Genomic DNA, 20,804 nt, shown 5'->3' on the forward strand with positions numbered 1-20,804 from the left:
TTCTATAGTCACATCTTATAATCAAGACATTTCCATGAATGTAAACGTTCATATCAGTCAAAAGACACTCGTCTACTGTAACTGCACCAGCTGTGAAACACGCACGAATTCATTAACATGTCCCGCCCACAGCTCCGTCCTGTAATCTACAGATATTACATCATTTAACACAAATATATAAATCTCTCTCTCTCTTTGTCTGCTGATTGTACATCATTTTCATTTCTGCCAGACTGGTGTCAGCATGAAACACGAGAACACCACCAGTGACAGGAATTTGTGAAACACACGAGCCATCTGTGCCTTATCAAATATGTTGCGTAATAAAACTGATATGGGGCAGGAAGGAAAGTAACAGGGCGTTAAATCCTTCGCTGACACACACATGTAGCAGTGGACCAGCGCCAGCAGAGATACGGAGCTCGACGTGGCTCACTATAGTCGGATAAACCTCATTGTCACACCTACATTTCCTTCCACAAAGCGAGTATGTAAAGTCTGTCCGGTCTGCAGAGCACCACAGTTCATCCAGCCCAATACAAATGTACTCCTATTTGTCCAAGTCAATACTTAACATGGCGGAAACTCTCGGTACAACCTTTAGCCCAGTTCTCTGAGTAAATACAGACTGTTTACCATCTATGATTGATTCGGTAGTGAATCACTGTCTCAGACTGACTGACGGAGGAGAACTGTACGCACACTTGCTGACAGGCTGTGCTGTTCATCCAGCTGATCCACAAACACTTGTGTGTATGCTGTCGTTCTTCCCTCAACTTCCTCTCTTCCCCGCATCGTGCCTTTCAAACAACAAGCTGACCCACACACACACAGACACACACACTCTGTTGTGTACACAAAGCAGTCAGAGTTGACTTAACAAACTGACTTGCAGCTCGCAGGTTTCTGCTGGAAACACCAGCAACTACAAGCAACAACAGAGGAAACCGTCCTGCTCACGTTCATCTTCTAATCAGTGGTGTTGGTTGAAAAGACTAAGAATGTTTGTTGACATCATGAAAACAGAATGACATCAGATGTAAAAACCGGATTTGTAAGAAAGCAAAAGAAAGAAAATATATTGTTTATCTTGTGACATTTTAAAAAGGCGCTGAGACGATACCTGACTCCTGTAGGTATCTGTAGACCAGGAAGTTGACCTCATCACTGCTAATGCTCATCTTTATTCCTGTTACACCATGAGGTCAGCACGCACACACCGAGCCTGGAAAACACACAGAGGGAGAGAGAGAGAGAGAGAATCGTCAGTGAAGGGAAACACTCATTAACACGACTGCTCAACACACACGACCGACACCGCGGAATGATAAAGACGGTCTGAATGAGGCTGCAGGGGTTCCAACAGAAGTGCCTGCAGTGTTGTCAAAGTACTCTGGTGTTATACTTTTTGAATTACAGCTAAAACACAAGATTATTTCTCTACTGAACTGCTGCTGAGATAAACGTTGACCTCACCTAGTTTAAGGTTTGTGACAGACGTACTAAACTACATCAGTCATACCCTCAAATATCCATATTCTACCACACACAAACATCAGATGAATATACATTTCAAACACGATTCCATTCGGTATTAAAGAGCAGTTAGTTCGACAGACGGTTGACCAACTCAGCGAGCTCTCACAGAGACGTTTGAACCCGTTTCAACTCTCGCTGGAATGTCGACCAGCGAGGAACGGTGTTGGCTAACCAAACACAAACAAGCACACATTCCTGGTGACCTCATGATCGTCACTACTGAAGATAAAATCAGCATCGCTACGATCACTTTCTGGAGCTGTGACACCCTGTCTCTCAGGGAATTATTAATAACATGCCTGTGCAGCTGGCGACGCTCATAGACTATTATTTTTCACTCAAACTGACTTAACTCGTCACCCAAACCCCTCGCTTTTCTTTTTTAAAGTGTGGCTGTTGTCTGTCTCAGTCCCGCTAATGGAGCCACCAACACATCATGGTCAGCTCGACCTACAATCTTTCCGTCTCAAGATCCAACCACAACTCAATTCAAGATAAAAAAGACTGTATTTTAAGTCCATTTATATGTGCAAATGCTACGTGATCAGCATTCAGATCCAACTAAATACGACCATCAGACCTCAACAACATCTTTGCCACCCTGTGTAGCCACAATACCAACGTTTGAATGTGCCAGCTGGGGTCAGATGGATGATAAAATGTGTGAAATCACTTTTAATGCAACTCTTGGGAGGGAATGACGTACAGTCCACTGTGTAGAGGACCGCTGAGGCAGATTACAGGTGATTAACTTTAAGTTTCAGGTTAGCTGGTGTTTCCACATAGTTGCAGTTGTCTTGCCTGGAAGTACAATTAGTCCAACACGCATTGATGCACTTTACCACACAAACTCGCTGTGTGTATGCTGGTGGTGCAGCAGTTCAGTCGGTGCACGGACTGAATATTTCCTCCCGCGGCACTTTCGCTGCTCTCTGCTTTTATACCGAGGCTGCTTCTCCTCCGCCTGACCACTCATAAATCATTGAATACACTAATTTGTGTTTGCAAGCTACTCAACTGAGAAATGGGGAAGAAGTCTCCAGGACCGTAACGCCTCCCGCGGTGTGACTTCTTATGTTTGTGCAGCCGAGCACATGTCAGGGGATCATGAGTCTACGCTGCTATTGTCTGTGGTTTCATGAACTCAGATGGTTGGGAACCACGACTTTACAAAGCTGACTGAGAGCCAGAGAGCGGAGTCCAAATAAGGACCAGCTCAAAGCCCATTTCCCCTGAGAATAATCAGCCATGTAATGCCTGGAGCTCAGCGTCTGCAGCCCCCCTCCCCCCCCCTCTCTCTCCCAGGAGAAGGCGACTTTCTGTGCATTTAACGGCATTTAAGTGGATGAAACTCTCTCCGGGGTCCTGTGAGCACTGGCTTACATTTCATTTCCCAGGATGTTAGATTTTCTTTGTCTGGCACGGACAAACATTAACGTGACCTGTGGCCCTAACACTGCAGAATGTCAAACTCAGAGGGGGAACCAGGAAGTAAGACAGGATCAGACATTAACACACATCACCCGCTCCTCCTGACCAAATGTATTTAATTATCTTGTGTAGTTTCGCCAGGTGATTAGCAGAGACGACGTGATGAATCTTTAATGTAAAGCTGAGGGGAAGCTGGTCACTGCAACAGCAAACAGGATGTAATTACACAACACACATGTGGCATTGTGTGCAGCAACAGAGCGCCCGCGTGTCTCTACTCCTGCGACCACCGACATGAGTTTTACGGTGAAGTCAAAGCCACGACGGCAGCAGCGCACTTCACAAGAAGAGACGCAGGCATCAGAGCCAGTTGCATCACCTTCACAAGAGAGTTTTGCTGCCACGGCTGAGCTGTTTAGGGATCCGTCCTTGACCCAGGAGACGTGCAACAAGTCTGTGGCCTAGACAGCAGAAGAAGAGGTGATGTTGTTTTCTGGCATGCCGGCTCAGAGATGCTTATCTGAGTCTGGACCTTTTGTCTGTGGTGAGAGACGACTGAGTTCCCCATAGAGACGACTGTCAGCGGGGTTAGATGCTCAGCAAGTAGCAACTTAATCCCATTTAAAAAAACACTGCAAGAAGAGCAGCTCAATGCTAACCGGCAACATTTTGTGATTTTTCCAGTGAGTAGTTGCAAGAAGCCAATGAAACGCTGCCACTGCTGACATACCGTACGCTAAATTAGGTCTATAATTAACCGGAAGCAGCTGTTTGGTTTGCTCTCGGTTCTGATTCACAGCAGTTTCACGCTGCAAACATTTCAGCTGCTAACTTTTAACCGTGCAACACACCCCTGCACTTTGTGGTTACTGCGTGTTTATGGCGCATATAAATATGAGCGTCACTGTAGAAAATACTGCAGCCAAGTACAAACAAACTACGCAAGACTCCAGACCACATCTACACAGGTGTAGTCACACCTGTACAGGCATTAAATACACAGAGTGAACAGAAACATGAACACCTGTGAACTGATGAAAGTTCAGTGATGGTTGAAAATTGTGTCAGTGAATCATTTATTCATTTAATTATTCCTGAGGCTGCAGTTCATGGTGTCACATTTATGATCATCCATCAAAAAGAAACTAGGTTAGAATTATTTCCACATGATGCACTTGAATACAAAAACACGAATAGAAACTAAACTCTTAGAAAAGTTCAATCCCACACACAAACGTGGCTGTTTTGATTTTTTTAACTCGTCCTTTTAAACTCTTAATTCACGGCCCTGCGAGATGAAAGTCTGAGATCAACATCCTCACATTTCACCAAATGATTACAAGTAAACTCCAGAATTACAATGCTTCCTGTGGGGCTGTCCCGAATGCTTGGAAAGCCTTCACTGTTGCCGTGGTAATCGACGATCAAATCAGTATTCGTCGGAAGGAGTCAAATGGAGCGAGCTTATTTGAGCCGTTTCCATTGTAACAACTGCTGCCTTCAAACAGGGAAGTGAACAGAAGTTTAGCTCAGGACAGAATATTCTTGTCCTGGTTTAAGAAAAACAAATATTAGAGGCTAAATCTGACACATACTGTGATATAACTCTGGATTAGGGGTGCAACAGATCACACAGATTGAGGATCATTTATCAGATCAGCAATAAATAAAATAGGGGTTAGGGTCACATTAGTTTAGATGTAGCTGCCGCTTTCTTTCTGTTGTCACAATTCTGTGGTCCAACTCGATGTCCCGCCCACACCTGATTGAATACATGTCACAAATCAGGAATAATAATAACAGCAGACTTGAGAGAGCTTGTTGAACGTAGCGATTAGCCGCTAACACGTCCAGTTGGTGTGTTTTGAAAAGAAGGCCCTGATACTTTCGGAGGGTTTCGTTCCAATCTTACCAACCTCAGCTTTAAATCAGTCGCTCTTCCCCTCAACCAATCACTGCGCTTCAAAGTAAAACGCAACACGTGTTTGTCTTGTTCACCTTTAAATGCTCTTACTGCTTCAAATGAATAACAGTGGCAATTAAAGGTATAGTTAAATTGTGCGATTTATCTGTAATCTGTCTCACGTGTGCGTCACCTTTACAGCAGATTAATACAAATGAACTACATTACATTACATTACACCGATACTTTGCATATTAATTTAGACATCAGTCATAACAAACGCTCTGTAGCGGTACATCTTTAGTTTTCTAAATGGTCCATGGCTGTGGAGCATGCAGGAATTGATTTGAAACCAAACACAACAGCAGCTAATTTGAATACTACACTTCAAACAAGATGGGAAGCAGAGAAAGAGTAAAGTAAAATCACCTGCTGTTGTGGTTAGTTGAAATGAAAACCCGCGGACTGTTGAGTCACAGATCACTAAGACCCTCTGATCAAATCCCATCTGACAGCAGCGCTGCCCGAGGAGGACCACAGGTTTGTAAACAGAGAGCTGCAGTTCCCTTCCACCACCATCCCACTGCAGTGGCGCTGTGGAGCCGCCATCTGCAGCCAGGATCATCTGTGTTGACAGTGTGGGAGAACAGAAGGGGGGGATGGGAGAGGAGAAGGGAATCTCTGTCTCTGCGTTTCTTCCCTCCTCCTCCCTCCTCTCTCTCGTTCTCTCCCTCTCCCTCCCCTTGTGACTGCTGCCGGTGGCGTACCGGCCTGTACAGTAAACCTTAAATCAAGTCACAGCTCAATGAGGGAGGAAGGGAGGGAGAGAGACAATCAATCAACACCAAAAGGGGAGGAAAAAAAAGAATCTGGACATGACAATTAAACACATGCAGCACACATAACCTGTTTCCTACGTGTGGTGGCGTGCTTCCTGACAGAGCAACACTGAATCTATATTGATGAGAGCGAGGGGGGGAGGCGGCGTCCCTCACAATATGAAATCAATATCACTGAGTGAATCATATTTGCCTTAGGTTATCAGCTGGCATGCATCATTCATCGAGTCAAACGCAGGCTAATGAGACATCCAATCAAAAGGCTTTAGCTCAGTCAAAGAGGTGCGATCTAATATAACAACACCTTATCAAATATGCAGTAATGCGCCGCTCGCTGTCAAAACACATTCAACCGAGTATCGATCAATATTCACCGTGGCGTTTTTTTCTTTGTTAGCGAGAAATGAGTGATAAAACGCTGCTTGCACAGACGTTAGAGCCCAACTGCCTGCCACACTTTTTGTTTTCTTTGAAGGGGCGCTCGTTTCGCTCGCCTGTACACGCAGACGACTGCAGGTCTCCAAATCAAACCGTGCAGGCTACACGAACAATGAGACAAATTCCTGCGAGTCATTTATCTGTATGAAGTCACGTATGTGTGCTTATAACAACGCCAGCTTTGGGCTTTCACGGCAACACACAGTCAAATTCCTACACAACTTACAGCCACTGCAAAATAAACTGCAAATCTGCTGAGTCCTCATGGACAAGTACATTGTGCAATGTACGTGATGTAGCGACACACCCCGTCATTCACTCTTCAGAAACACGACCGCTTATCAGTCTACTTATCAGACTGATTATATGAGGATCGTGCAGCACAATAACTCGCTTCTCTCTTTGTGTTTTATGACGTCGCACCGTCTAGTTAAGGTTAATTAAGGGAGGGTGATGTGGCCTTAAAGTGAAACTCTCGCCAGAATGCAACCTAGGCTTTTTTTGTGATTGAATACGAGTCAAACCTTCATGTAAAAGCATTATTACGACAAAAGAGGCACTTTTAAGATTTACCGTATTTTCGTTCTTCGGGTCAAACTAAATTTCTACGGGCACTTTTACGATAGCATCCAAATCTCTATTTTTAAAACAGTAAGAAGGCTCGACACAACATGAAACTTTGCTGGTAGCATCACCAGGGTCTCTACACATGAACACGAGCATTGAGAACATTGTTTGTGTTCACAGAGTTTACTAAAAAGAACGTTTTTGAGCAACTCACCTTAGCCATAGCTTGTTCGATCGCATCATGGCAGCTGAGAAGTATCGAACCCAGAATACAACGTAACATGGAGGAGAGTTAAAAGCCATGACGGCGGTGAGTTGTTCAAAAATATTACGAGCAAAAGTTTCATGTTGTGTCGAGCCTTCTTAGTGTTTTAAAAATAGAGATTTTGATGTTATCGCTAATTTGCCCGTAGAAAATGAGTTTGACCCGAAAAACGGGAATATGGTAAATCTTAAAAGTGCCTCTTTCGTTGTAATTATGCTTTTACACGAGGTTTGACTCATATACATTGACGAAAACAGCCTGGGTTGCATTGTGGCGAGAGTTTCACTTTAACATAATATCACAGCACTTTAAGATACATCACGATAAACAATACATCTCAATACTGCAGCCTTTAACGTGAGGAAGACAAAACTTACATCACATCACAAGATATCAGATATATCACGCAGCCTTTCATGGACATATACTGCTCTAATTAGCCTTAGCCTAGCCTGGCTAACTCGTCCTGTATAACTTCAGATATGCATGCGTTTGTGTCTTTCACCTTTATTTCATAAACTAGTTACGCACCACTCTGCTGTGCACCTCCATTGTGCTGTTTCCATGATATTTCCATCATTCGTTTGCCTTTGCTTCACATGTGCACCAGCCCCACCCGTGTCGAATCCATACAATAAAGTAAATAAATCGCAGCTTCACAGCATTACGCTCACTGCCATATTATGTAAACAGAGTGTCGTGTCAGTGCTGTTTGCACAGTACAGCACTCTGGGATTTTACGGCACGGTTACTTTTACTTTTCTCAGTGAACTATTTCGAAGTATTTGCGGTGGTATGTGGGTGGCTTTTATCTTAAAATAACAGGAAGGCATTTCTTATGTCGACAAAAGAAGCGGCTGCGTTTGCCGTAAGAGTCTGAGCACATTATTATGTCAATGCTACGGGGCTGGTGTGCAAACGGGCCTCTTTAAACGGCAGGTGCATGCCCTGAAACTCTAGCTGAGGAAACTCACTAACTGCCACCCCACACTGATGTGTCTCACTGCATCATGTGTTCTTTTGTCCCTCCCAGTCTGTGATAATAATATCCACCATGTCGGTTTCGTGTTCTTTGAACACATTGCTGCATCAATCCTTAAAGCCGACCCAGGCTGTGATGGCTGCTGCACCGAGTCGACTCTGCAGGTGGAAATGGGGCTCATTCCTATTTAAAGGCTCCGTCAGAGACCTGGCGGTTTGGGTCTATTTTCAGAAAAGCGGTAGGAAAGAAATTCAGGCAGTGGGGGGATGGGATGAGTTGGGGCTCATATTTTTCATAGTCTCTCACTGTAGAATGCCTCCAATTGTCGTGCCCCCAGTCAGAGTCACACATGAAAAATAGATTCACACTTACACTGTTGCCACAGCGCTATGAACAAAAGCCAGGGATGGTTTACTGTGAGCCTGCAGCAATCCACGGCTGAGGCTACCATCCTCCCAACAGAGAGCCGCAAATGTGCCAAACACGGGCTTGTACTATGAAAATATATCTACGGTTACGACGTTATTACTAATTCTGAAAAGGCCATAAGGTTGTTGGTGTTATTGTTCAAGGGAAACTCCACAGCTCTGATGCATAGCAGTTATTTTAGGTCATGAGGAGTGCTGCTGCATGTATGGAAACAAATACTTTGAAGCTTTTAACTGCACTAACTCTGGAAAATGTCCTCAGGTGATGTCACTTTACTCAGCATCTGCTACAGCTGAAGCCACTTGACATACATAAAAGAGGAAAGATTGTTTAGATGCTTTCAATCCATTGCTTTTTCTAAATCCCACCGTGTAGTTGTGTAAGATGCAATGACAACAAATATGAACTCCAATCTGCATGAGGCTCTCCCCTCCCCCTCTCCGGGGTTACTGGTTTCTTGGAGTGACAGATTGCATTGGCAAGCCCGGCTCTTCCTCACATGGCCTATGTGAGGTCAGGGAGGCTAGCTGTCTGTCGGTGACAGATGGTAGGATGCGGGCCTTGCCAACTAGCCTCGCTTGACGGGCGGTTAAACCTGCTCTAGGCAGCTCGTGTCCATCTGAATGCCGTGGGTCAGTGGTGGTTATCTCATTGCAAGTTCCCGTGCTGGCTTGGATTAGGAGACGTCGTCTAGATCAGAATCCCAAGCGCTTAAAGAATCTCTTGAGAAGGTCAAATTCACTGCACAGAACGAGAACAAGTCCTAGTTGCGGCTTGCTTTGCAGTTCAAATAGTGGGAGTGAACTGCACACTGACTTCAGCAAAACAGTTGTGAGCAGACATGCAAGAAAACCATTATGATACAGGAGTACAACAGCTAACAGTGAGATGCATCTCTGCAGTCAAACAATCAAGAAAAAGGGACATCATAGTCATCAACACGTTAACTTACTCAGGAGCATCAGCTGACAGAAAGCTCGACTGCGACATGACAGAAAATATCATCATGCTGTGAATCATGAGGGAATGGTGTAAATCACCAAAGCATTAGTTGAGAGAGAACATGTTCTACCAGTGTTAACATGTTAAATCTTGTGATGTTGCTGATTTTAGATTAATCTGAGAGAAACACAGTTTTGTTTTCTCCAGATTAAAGTAAATTCAGCTGTCAATTTTCCATTAAACTATTCGACCGATCATCGTAGTTTCCTGCCAGTTTCACCAATCGCAGCAGCCCCCTGATACAAAATGTCGTGCCGTACACGTACGTCACTCATGTCTGTGGTTTCTGGTTGTGAAGATGCAGAAATAAAACATACGGCTCACATTCACCAACAAACATTACAGTTTGAGACTGTGCAGAGAAATCCCCTGATATTCTGATAAGTGTTCTTCACTGAACACAAGTCTGTGGTGTGCAACCTTAATGTAGTTGGATTAGTAATGAGATCAAAGATGATTTGGAAAGCATGTGTCTAGGATTATACAAAAAAAAAACACACAAGTATTTACACAATTTTAACTTCCTCCCGCAACGTCATTGCAAAATATCGGCCAAAACATTGCAACATGCACCGCAATTTCTATTTCATGAAAAAAGCTGTTGTCAAATCAGAAAATTTAGTTTGGGGGGGAAAGTTAAATCCTGGAGGGAGACTGGCTGATGAATTTATTCCATTCAGTGTTTCTACATCCCAGATTAAAACCTTGTTTTAGTTGTTTGGAGTGGTTTTATTGTAGTAAGCCGTTAATCCGCATACCCTTACCTAAGAACCAGACAAGCATCTATTTCCAGGAACAGAACGAGGAAGTGGAGGTGGTGTGACAGACAAACAGGATGAGCCAATTTATTGACAGCTGCGAGTATTAGGCGACTGTGGGTGGGTGAGAGTGAGGCAGGAGTCATCGGCTCGAGTAAAACGTGGTAAACTCCGTTACCTGTGTGAGAACCCTGTGAACTGCCGGCACACCACACTTGTATACACAGAGCATTGCTTCCTGTCAGCACTGCTCATGAAATAACCCATTGTGCTGCAGTTACCAGAGTCACGTTCAGGCACTGTAAACTGGATAGTCGACAATTACTTTACCAAACAAGGTGGCTACGACGAATCCAACATGTGTGCAAGAGGTGTTCACAAACAAAGCACTAGAAGCGTCGCTGCCGTTAAAACTCAGCCTGGTAAAGAATAATTGTGTTATTTTCAACTCGGGTCTTATTTTTCAAGCTTTTGTCATTTATACCAGTTTGCTGCAAAGCTTTAAGTGCCTCCAAAAAAACATATTGACAACAAATCAGTCCTGCCCATCAAAGTGATACATTCCCGTTTTATCTTTTCAGCGCTCATTGAATTGAACGTGTAATTGGTTCCCATAACCTCTTATTGTCTACACTTTCAGAAAAATATTGCTCTTTGGAGCAACTCATCCACATAATGTTTGGAAGACACTAACTTTGACAAGAGACTCTGAAGTAAAATCGAAGAAAATACAAACAAAAGCTCAAGACTTATTATATTTATAGGCCCGGACACGGCAGAAAGTAGCACTGTGAATTTCTGCAACGCAACTTCCTGAACTATGAGGTGCTCAAAGGTGATGTGGTGGCTACTAGCTAATATGCTAGATAGCGAGACACATGCTAGCCCTATACAGTCCCGGTAACCATTTCCAGCTTCTTCATACTTTAAAAATGCGCTGTGGCGTAAGGTTGGGCCATCGTCCATCACCAGTGGCTGACAGCCATCGACCACCAAACCCTGTATCATCATAACATCCAGATTTAAAAACCCCCCCTCCAAAGAGCACAAAAAAGTGGTGTGTCCCCTGAGAGTCACAATAAGACAACGTTGTTGTTGTCCGTTACATGTGGGAGAGGAAATGAAAAGAAGCGCGTTGCTGCTCAGTGTGCAACGTTACGTTGCCATGGCCCATTTATTGCCAGTTAGGCGAACACAAGCCACTTTGTTAAAGTTGTGGCAGTGGTGTTTCTTTCAATCGTGCTACTGTTTTTCCTTTTTTTTTTAATATAGTTTTCTTAGCTTAGCGTCCCTCAGTAACACTCTCTGCTGGGTGAGACAGCTGGAGTTTGCCATCAGAGCCACAGTGGAAAACATTGGTGACTACATTGGTGAGCTAATGAGCAACTGATGCATCCAAAGCTTTCATCCAACACAGTGTTTCGCTGTGGACATCGTCAAATGCCAATTGAAAGACCAACCCCTGTGGAACTTTTGTACACCATTTCATTATGAAGAGGGAGACAAAGCTTCGGTTTTGGTTGCCAAGGCTTCTTCTTCATCTGTGATGTGAAAACATCACATTTGCCACTTTTACATTGTCAGATTAAGTAAAAGTGTGCATTCGGCTCAGAGCTCAGTTATAAAATCCCACCGCACCACGTGCCAGAATACAGAGTTAATCAAAGTCGTCGGCAGCAGAGACGAGACGGTTGTAGAACAGAGAGAGCCAACACAACCAAAAGGCTGGAGTCGCTCACACTGTCCGTCATCACGCTGTCCTGCATTTTATAACCCTTCTTCCCTGCCATCACAGTTAATTTAGTGGTGCGGGGTCACTTTGAGACTCTGTTGCTCTTAAATTTTACAGCCTGCCATGGAGTTGCTCTGTGTACAGTGACGCAGCTGAAAAACAAAAGTGCAGTGATTCGATTCACTTTTAGGTGCAGCCCTGTAATTCTACATTTCAGCCAGAGACGAGGACGAATAGGAATAAAAACAAAGCAGTTGCACGTCTTATCTCATGCTGTATCTTTCAAACCTTATCTGTGTATAACCATCTCACTTTCTGTCTCTTCCTCCCCCTCTGAATCTTCTGGTCTCTCACACTGAAAGGTTTTCAGTATCTGGGTCAAGTAGGGACAAGTCCTCTGCAAGAGGTGTGGAATTTTTTGGCTTCCTTTTCGGACAAACTAGAGGAGAAGTGTCTGAAATATTTGTGGTGTATTTTGAGAACGAGGGCACACTCTGAAAGAGGTGTAGCATACGAGCTAATTTCTAGGCAAACTGCTGCACCGAATCAATACTGTGCACTGAATCATTTCAAAACAAAGACTTCTTTCTCCTCATCTCGGCCTTGTGGGAGCAACACGGTTTTCCACACAACTTGCGTCAATAAAAATACAAAACACATTCTGAAAATCAGAGGCCATGTTCTTGTTAAGACTTTCAGCAATCCAGGAGAAATTTGACTCCCTGCCAACTCTCTGCTGAAACCAGAAGCAGGAAAGTGTGTGAAACAATACTAGCAATCAGTGTGAAATTAAAGACAAAATTGTGGGTGAAAGGGCTTCTGCAGGGCACAAACAAATTGGGTATATTGCTTTTGTCATGAAGTCCTTGCCTACACAGCTCTGGCTTTAAGTCAGTAATTACTTTGTATAAAGCTATTTAAAAACACGAGAGCGAGCTGAGCTACATGCTGTCCAAAGCTCAAAAACAACACAACACAGATCAATATGCTTCTCTGACATCACTTTTCCCTTGTGATGCTTGGTATCTAGTGCTAAAAAGTAAGGGAATGAGAACAGTGCATACCAGCAATTTGAGTAAATAACACACTGGCTGGATGACATAAGAACTACAGTGCAGAGTTATGGCTTCATGAATGAAATACTTAGCTGAGCTGAGGGCTCTACAGTGAGGGGGAACTAGGGCTGACCTGGCATTAAAACAGCTAGTTGCCAAAAAAGGGTGCCAGAAGGAGTATAGCTGTTAAAGCACAGCATCTTGAAGCAGAAAACCAAATGAGCCATGTCAGTAAGTCAGGCAGAAAAGACCCTGGGTATCTGATTCTAAGAGGACACGACCGTCACACTGGTTACTGATGGCATCAATGCTACCTATCCTTCATTTTACACTGTGCAGAGCTGAGTAGAGTTCACAGGAAATCTGCCTTCATTCTTCAACAGTTCAAAACAGGAAGAGTCAGCCGTTCTTCCAGAGGAAATCAAACTTAAGCTTTCAGACTTTCTGGCAATCACAGATTTTTTGTGGCCACATGTCTGTATTGGAGAAGGAGAGCAACGAACAATGCCAGACTTTGCCGATCAGACTGGGGCATTTTTAAACCTGCATTGTTCGGTGAGACTGAATCAAGACTGTGGTTTGTTGCTCCTCTTGGTTCGTTTCATTGGTGCTGACCAAAATGAGCACATAGAAAACCCTTTGGAGGAAGTCGTCCAGTCGTCATAAACAAATTCTAGGGCAGTTCTTTTGTGGTGGGTATGCGATCCAACCATGATCTGACCAAACCACATGGTGTAGTCTACAAGTTTGAGCCTAGCCAAGAGCGCTTTGTATATCAGAATGCAGGCGAGCGAAATCAATCTGATCTGGACAAGAAACGAAGTGCGTTTCCTTCTTTATATCTGGGCAGATATGATGCTTCCTTCCATCTAAGCAAGGTGCATCCTCAACTGGCTTTCAGTGATGCAATCTAGTTTGGCTTCGTTATTTTTTTTCTTGCAAAGAAACTAAACCAGAGTGTCCAAATGGCTGAATGGTACAACAACTTTGACATTGTGGGTTTGTCTGTATCTCACACAGATCCACTTGTTTCCTGTTCGCTGATACTAAGCATCTCAAATAAAGACACATACGCCAAAGCAAACGCTCTTAAACTACGTGTTCATTTTCCACATTGATCTCTGAAAAAACGTGAGTCCTAAAGCTCTCTAGACTGTAAAGGATCCTATGACACACCTGTGTGCACTGTATTTGAATCATGCAACATGATACTAGTTGATACTACTGCACTATAGAAGATATAACCTTACAGTCAGAAAACCTATCATTTTTCAGCCAGCGACTGCCCAGTAACTCAGACAAAGAAGTAACTCAGAAATACCACAGAATACAAGCAATTACAAATGCACATGTAATCTGAGATAAGTGAGAACATTATCTTGAGTACACATTTAGTAAAAGGGAAGTGTTCATTGAACAACAATGACTGAGAATGAACAGCAAACTTTAGGGAAAGGCATCAAGCAACACGAGCCATCATCATCCAGCACTAATAGTGGGTTATTCAAAAGCCATTACTGTGAAGGGACCAACTACATAATCCAAGCTGCCTCGTCTTTTCAGAGTTATGAAAACTTCACATTGCATGCTCTGTGATGTGAATAAGATAGACACGTCTTACAGCCTAGCCTGGCTGTAGATCACTCACCACAGTAGTAAGTCTGTAAGCACCACCAGTATGTTTAGTCGGGGCCTTGTAGCATGGGTTCAGAACCTGCAACAACAAGAGGTAGAAGGCTCAGTTAGAGGTTTTTATATACGACTAGATGTGAGAAAGTGTTTTGGTAAATGCCTCAGAAGTCTGCAGTTCTGTTGCATCACCCAATATACCCCGAACCCAACCTCTGCCCAAGACCTGTAATGAGATCCTCCAACACAGAAACCATCTCTCACAGAAGAGAACAGAGCTGGGAGATTAATTCTAAAAAGAACCTCAAAAAATTGTACTTGGGTGGAGTTTCAAGACATAAGATCAAATTCAGCCCTAATCCACTTCGGATTGGTGGCCTGGGTTGGTTTGGGTTCATTAGGTTTAGCCTAGTGGAGTACGATCCGTTGGGATTAGGGCTAGAATGTGGCGTGTTGACTACAGCAGGTCTTGGCAAGAGCAGCAGCAGGATCCATGATAGAGACATCTAGTGCTCTACTAGCAAACACACAAGGATGAATGTGATCATGTTTCCAAGTCAAGTTTATTGTTTTCGTGCACTTATAACTGATGGAGTCTATGGTTTAACTGTAAAATATCGCTCCTCCCTTTTTAAATAACTTTGTTTAAAGGATCATTGTGAAAAAATTTGTATATCAAAATGTCTTACTTTTTACGATTGGCATCCTTGCCAAATACAGAGTGGCTGTCAGGCTCTAATGATGAGGCTGAATCATCAATTTGTAGGTCAACCAACAATTTGTCAGCTCTGATAATCAATTGGGCTTCTCTTTAGTGTTCTCATTAACAATGTGAATATTCTGTTTTCCAATTTGAGGATTTGTTGCCATTTGTTGTCTTACGCGATCGCAAAACTGAATATATTTGGGATGAGGACTGACGTGCGAACAAACCGAGCTATTCGGTAACATAATCTTAAACAAGATGTAAATATTGCTGGTTAGAAACTAAGCTGCTTATAAAACAAGCTTAGCAAATGTTTTACATGGAGGGGAATTTATTTTTGTTCAGCCTATATAACACGCACAATGATTTTTGGTGAGACGCACTCAGTGCGGTCACCTTTTTAGAGCTGATTTCTATGAGTATGTCACATACTGGGGTCGCAGAGCAAGAGACGTTTTCACAGACTGTACAATTATAAGTAAATAAATTATATACATATATATATATATATATCTTTGACTAATGCCACACATTAAAAGGGCTAAAAGCTCAGCCAGCAGTCCATGAGGATTGAATGGTCTAACCATGTGACTGACACTCATTCAGAAGTCTGAACAATGGTTCACCTCTTCAGTCTGAGGACAGACGGAGACGACGCAGCATTTACAGCACTGTTCACTTCCAACGTTTGCATCAGGTGGCCATCACAAAAACACCTGTATAATGTAAATGCATTTCAAAAGCCCTGCGATAATTACTACCTTTGTGAGGCCTGTATTATTTCCATTTTGGTTAATACTGTGAGTCAATTCTGTGGCATTTATTCATCCGCAGACTGAGGCGGCATTTGAGTGCCGCTGTATTACATAATGCTGTGAAGTACACTGCAAATCGCTGAACATTAAGATTTCTTTTCCTCTCCTGGCTCCACTGCTTCCTCCCCTATTTTCCCTGACCTTGGTTGCTTCTGTGCCTCCTGTCAGACTCTCTATACAGTGTTGGTGAGAGCGGTGGAAGACGCCGCAGAGCAAAGGGAGAGATATAATGTTACCACAAAGAAAGAAAAGCAGGAGTAGCTGGGTGTGGCCAGAGAAACGCAACCTTCGTGTTGAAGGTTGTAGATGAGTTGCTGCGGGACATGGTCCGGGGTATGGCAGAAAACAAGGCTGCTGAGATATTTATCTCTTCGGTCAAACATGAAATATGAAACACCTGTTCTTTTATCTCTGCCTTCATCGGAAAACCCTCTTAACGAGGAATGCTGATCACCAACATACTCTTATTTCATGGCAGCATCCGAGGGGGGAGGAGTAGCTGAGGGCCCAGCATGTATATATCAGTTTCCGGAAATAAGTTCACATAATACAAACAAACTTATCCTCGAAGCTTACTGCTGCTCGTAAAAGGTTTAAAGAGAGACGCTGATGCACTGCAGTGTTTTAGCAATACAACGTTATTGAGCTGATTAAATAGGAAATTTAGAAGTAAACTAAATCTCATTTCCTTTTCCAGAAAAAGCACAAATTAAGTCCAACTAAGTGGACAGACAAGACACCTCCGCTTGGCACAGTTTGCATGATTTCTTTTCACCCTACACATCATCTCAGTTTGTTTTTCAGACAAGCTGTTCAGCATACTGCAATAAATTCTTACATCTCGACGTTTAGTTGCAGTAAACTGACAAGACAGGTGTTTTGTGCTTTACTCTGAAGCACAACGATTAGGTTAAAGGAGAGCGACTGATTTAAAAGCAGCCCCTTTCACCTACGTTGCGTAAAATCCCGTAGGCTTTGACTAGAGGCATTCTCAGTGGTGTAACCAAGAATCTGAACAGTCTTGTCATTATGTAAATAGATCATGCGATTGTTTATTGCAGCTTTGGCAAATATCTGCAGTCGTCCCTTTCACACATGGCTCCTCTTTCTTTCTGGATCAGCTTTAGTCTCTGCCCGTCTCTGGCACAACAGCCGTCAGCGCTGATAGACTATTATTCATGATGTATAACCAATCAGGAGAAGGATATCGAGCGAAACTACGCAGTATTGACTACAGACAGAGTCGGCAACATCAGCCAACAAGTGTTATGTTTTTTAAATTAACCTTACCTTGATCCGACCCAGAACCCAAACCTTGTGATCAGTTTCTTCCCCAGCAAGGAAAACAAGAAGCTAATATCAGGCACAGACCCTGTATCAGTCAGGCTGTGACTGTCAAACTACCAAGAGTACATTGGTTTTACAGTATAGGAAGGATCACAAGGATTCAGCTTTATATTTTATAGCCTCAGCCAACACCAATCAATTTAAAACGCTTGGATGATTCCAAATATTTACCCCAGAGATCAACCCTCATTTGAAACACACAGCTCCACTCCTGTGTAAACATTAACAGGCATAAATTAAGACTGATATACTAAATCAATACACAAACTGTGCTCACAAGACATCCCCCCCTAACTTCTATATTTCTGTCACATTATTGTTGAGTAAGCCACTCTGACAGGTGTAGCTGAAGTCCATTTGTTGCTGGTGGCTTTGTTTTTGGGCTGATGACAAAAGAGTGCTTGCAGAACCGGATTAGCAAGGAGCCATCAAAGAATCGGCCAACTTGGCTCAGACAACATATATACAAGTGATACTGATATATCTGATATCGGACGATAAAAACGTCTGAGAGACTCACCCACTGACATAATGAAGCCAGTATGTGAAAGGTGCTATAAGACCGAGTTTTGCAACTTCAAAACTCGCCATGCATGTCAGTGATGAACACCAAGACCTCTCCAAGGACAACAACATACATCATGTTCATGGAAAGCTAGCTGGCTAGTAGGAGGGTGATGAGCTGCTAAATGAGATGAGATATGTAGAAGCGTAGTGAATCATTGTCATGTCAACAGTGTATCGTGAATAGCATGACAAACAGATTGGAAAATGTGAGTTCCCCAAGCAGCACACGTACTAAGCTACAGTTATTTGGGCTTCTAGCTACCTTATTGCATTGCTGGAGAGAAGTCAAAGTGGAAATGGCCTGTTGGTAGAATAATGGGCTCCTTCAATTGTCCCAAAAGTACCACAAAGATTGGAAATTCGCCAAACCACTTACAGGAGCAGTCGCAGAATTCATTGGTTTGAGACTTTAATATAGCAATTATTTTTTCTTTACTATTAAACCTACAGTTACTATCTTACCTTTCCTTACAAGTTGACACAAAATTGACCCTTGTTCTGATTTGGAGATCCAGCAAAAACAGCTTGTTTGAGACTTTTCCAGAAATTTCACAGCTTGTGACAAGACGTTTGCAGATCGTTTGAAAAATGTGATCAACCTCTGTGAGCATCCTGTTTCTGATCTATCAGGTTAAGAGTATCAAATCAATATCATCTTGTTTTATTTAGTTATTTAAAATGTAATAATCAAAATTTCCAGTGAATATAACTGTGCTACATAGCGACCAGTAAAGCAATATCCAAACATTCTTATACTCAATATCGGAATTTGCCCCAAAAATCCAGTATCGGCTCTAGTAGTGATCTAAAGTAAACTGTCCAAAACCTAAAAACCATCAACCTGCTTGTGTTTATAGTGATTTTAAGTGTGTCTTATCTTTAAACAAACATGCAGATTACTGTTTGTTAGGATTGTGTTTGTTAAAATTGATAAAATCCAAGGCAACCAATTATTTTCATCTGTAGTCTTTTGTTTGCTTTTGGGATAAAGGTTACCATAAAACTGTCTGCTACAATCAACTTTATACAGTCTGTATAATATCTGGATAACATCCAGCTTGACACTAACGTTCTACTATTACAGATATGTTAATTAATGTATGTACCAAAGGGGGGGAAACTCTACACAACAGAACCACCAGCAAAATAATCCACAACGGCAAAACACAGCTAGACTCCACTAAAGGTTTTACATTATTTTCTTACATGACTCATATTCTTTGATTCCTTTCTACGCTCTCACTTTGCATTTAAGATGAGATATTATGCTACACCTTAAAGCTCTCTTCTCTCCCATAACAGACACCGTAATCCGTGTCAGACACAACAACTACAATGAAACGCAAGCCACAACTGTTAACATCACACCTTCGTTAAGTAATATAATCACTGCTCCCAATATGGGGAGCTTATGGACCACAGGGCTTCCACACGGCAACAATGCCACATCATAAACACGGGTCATATCACTAAGTACATGTTAACACCACAAATCCACAGTGAGATCAATCTGCTTTGAATTCTAGCCAGTCCATAGCCGTATGAGACACGCTCGACTAAAGCACAGAACCGTCAGATTTAACCCTGCATTACACATCAACTTCTGAAGCAGAGTTAAGCCCGGGCTATTCCTGATAATAATGCAATACAGTACATCAGAGCAACGCAAGCATCCCATGACATTTAGCTGGAATTAAATACACCTCGGCTCTCTCCCTCTCTCATAAAAGTACACAAGCAACGCCTCATCATTAGAAGGGAGAAACCCTGCCAAGTAAAATATGGAGTCGGAGTCACAGAGAGCTTGTTAGAGGGTGAGATGGGCTGTGGGACATGTTGAGCTTTAGATCTTAGCGAGGTTTAATTTTGGAAAATCATATTGCAATAATGCTGCACTATGTGAAATGGCATTGCTCATGGTCTTGTTCTCATAATTAGTGCATTGGAAAATCACTGAAATATCAAGACAACCAAGAGCCAGCGCTATTAGATCTTGGCACAACAAGGATGCTGCATGCTTACTGGCCTTAGGTACTCAAATCTGGTATCGCGCAACAAGACATTTTTTCATACTCAACAGTATCGAGCCAATTCGGTCTGAGCCATAAAAGTATCAATGTCTGATTCACAAACCATGTTTGTGGCTAACTAGCTTCTTACCTACAGTGGTAACCCCGCGTTACTCACAAGGCTACATACTCTTTCATTAGCTGGGTTAACTACATTATTTTGTCGAGCAACCGAGCTACCGTACCAGAGTTGAGGCTAACGTTAGCCTTCTTGCTCTTTATTGGCTTGAGGAAGATTTACACTACAGTGGTTCCAACATTTGAGAGTGTGTTTACCAAAGTCATCAGTTTTTTATCATTCTCGCCAACAATGCATCATGCTTTTTTAGCTAGCATCTAGGATGATTACGCTACAACGCAATGACATTTCGATTCTACTTTAATTTATACTTTTGAAGCATAGCATCAGGACTGACTTGCTGCGGTGACTTAAGTACAATGCTGCATGTAGTTTTAACCTCAGTCTATTATGTAAGTCGCCATCAAGTGCATATTTTCTTTTATTGCCGTTTTCTTGGTTCGCCTGTCAACACCGGCAACATTCAAGTGTCCAGAAGTCGTAAACAAGTGGAACAGGAATGAGCACGCTGTTCTCTCCGATATTACACAACAAGTGCTTCTCAAAGTCATCTTGGAAAAAGGTTGCGTATGTTTCAATTCTGAGCAAAAGTGCTGCCTCTTCATGAAGATGAAGCCTTATGATAATGTTTATGGTAGTACCATCTGTACCA

General features: G+C 42.7%; 1 protein-coding gene across 3 annotated transcripts in view; it reads right to left on the bottom strand.

The window, feature by feature from the left end:
* The window catches only part of tbl1xr1a (TBL1X/Y related 1a), a 39,142-nt gene that overhangs the window by 10,838 nt on the left and 7,500 nt on the right, over positions 1-20,804 (bottom strand). The window contains exons 2-3 of one of the 3 annotated variants that reach the window (XM_030432213.1): positions 14,589-14,654; positions 1,124-1,225 (exon numbers count right to left, since the gene is read on the bottom strand). In XM_030432213.1, coding sequence (XP_030288073.1) covers positions 1,124-1,181 — 58 coding nt within the window. In that variant the 5' untranslated portion in view covers positions 1,182-1,225; positions 14,589-14,654. Of the gene's footprint in view, positions 1-1,123; positions 1,226-5,302; positions 5,437-14,588; positions 14,655-20,804 lie in introns of those variants that run through there. The other 2 variants (XM_030432215.1, XM_030432214.1) reach the window with 2 other exon arrangements.

The sequence above is a fragment of the Sparus aurata genome, chromosome 11 (genome assembly GCF_900880675.1).
Source record: "Sparus aurata chromosome 11, fSpaAur1.1, whole genome shotgun sequence".
Taxonomy (NCBI): Eukaryota; Metazoa; Chordata; class Actinopteri; order Spariformes; family Sparidae; genus Sparus; species Sparus aurata.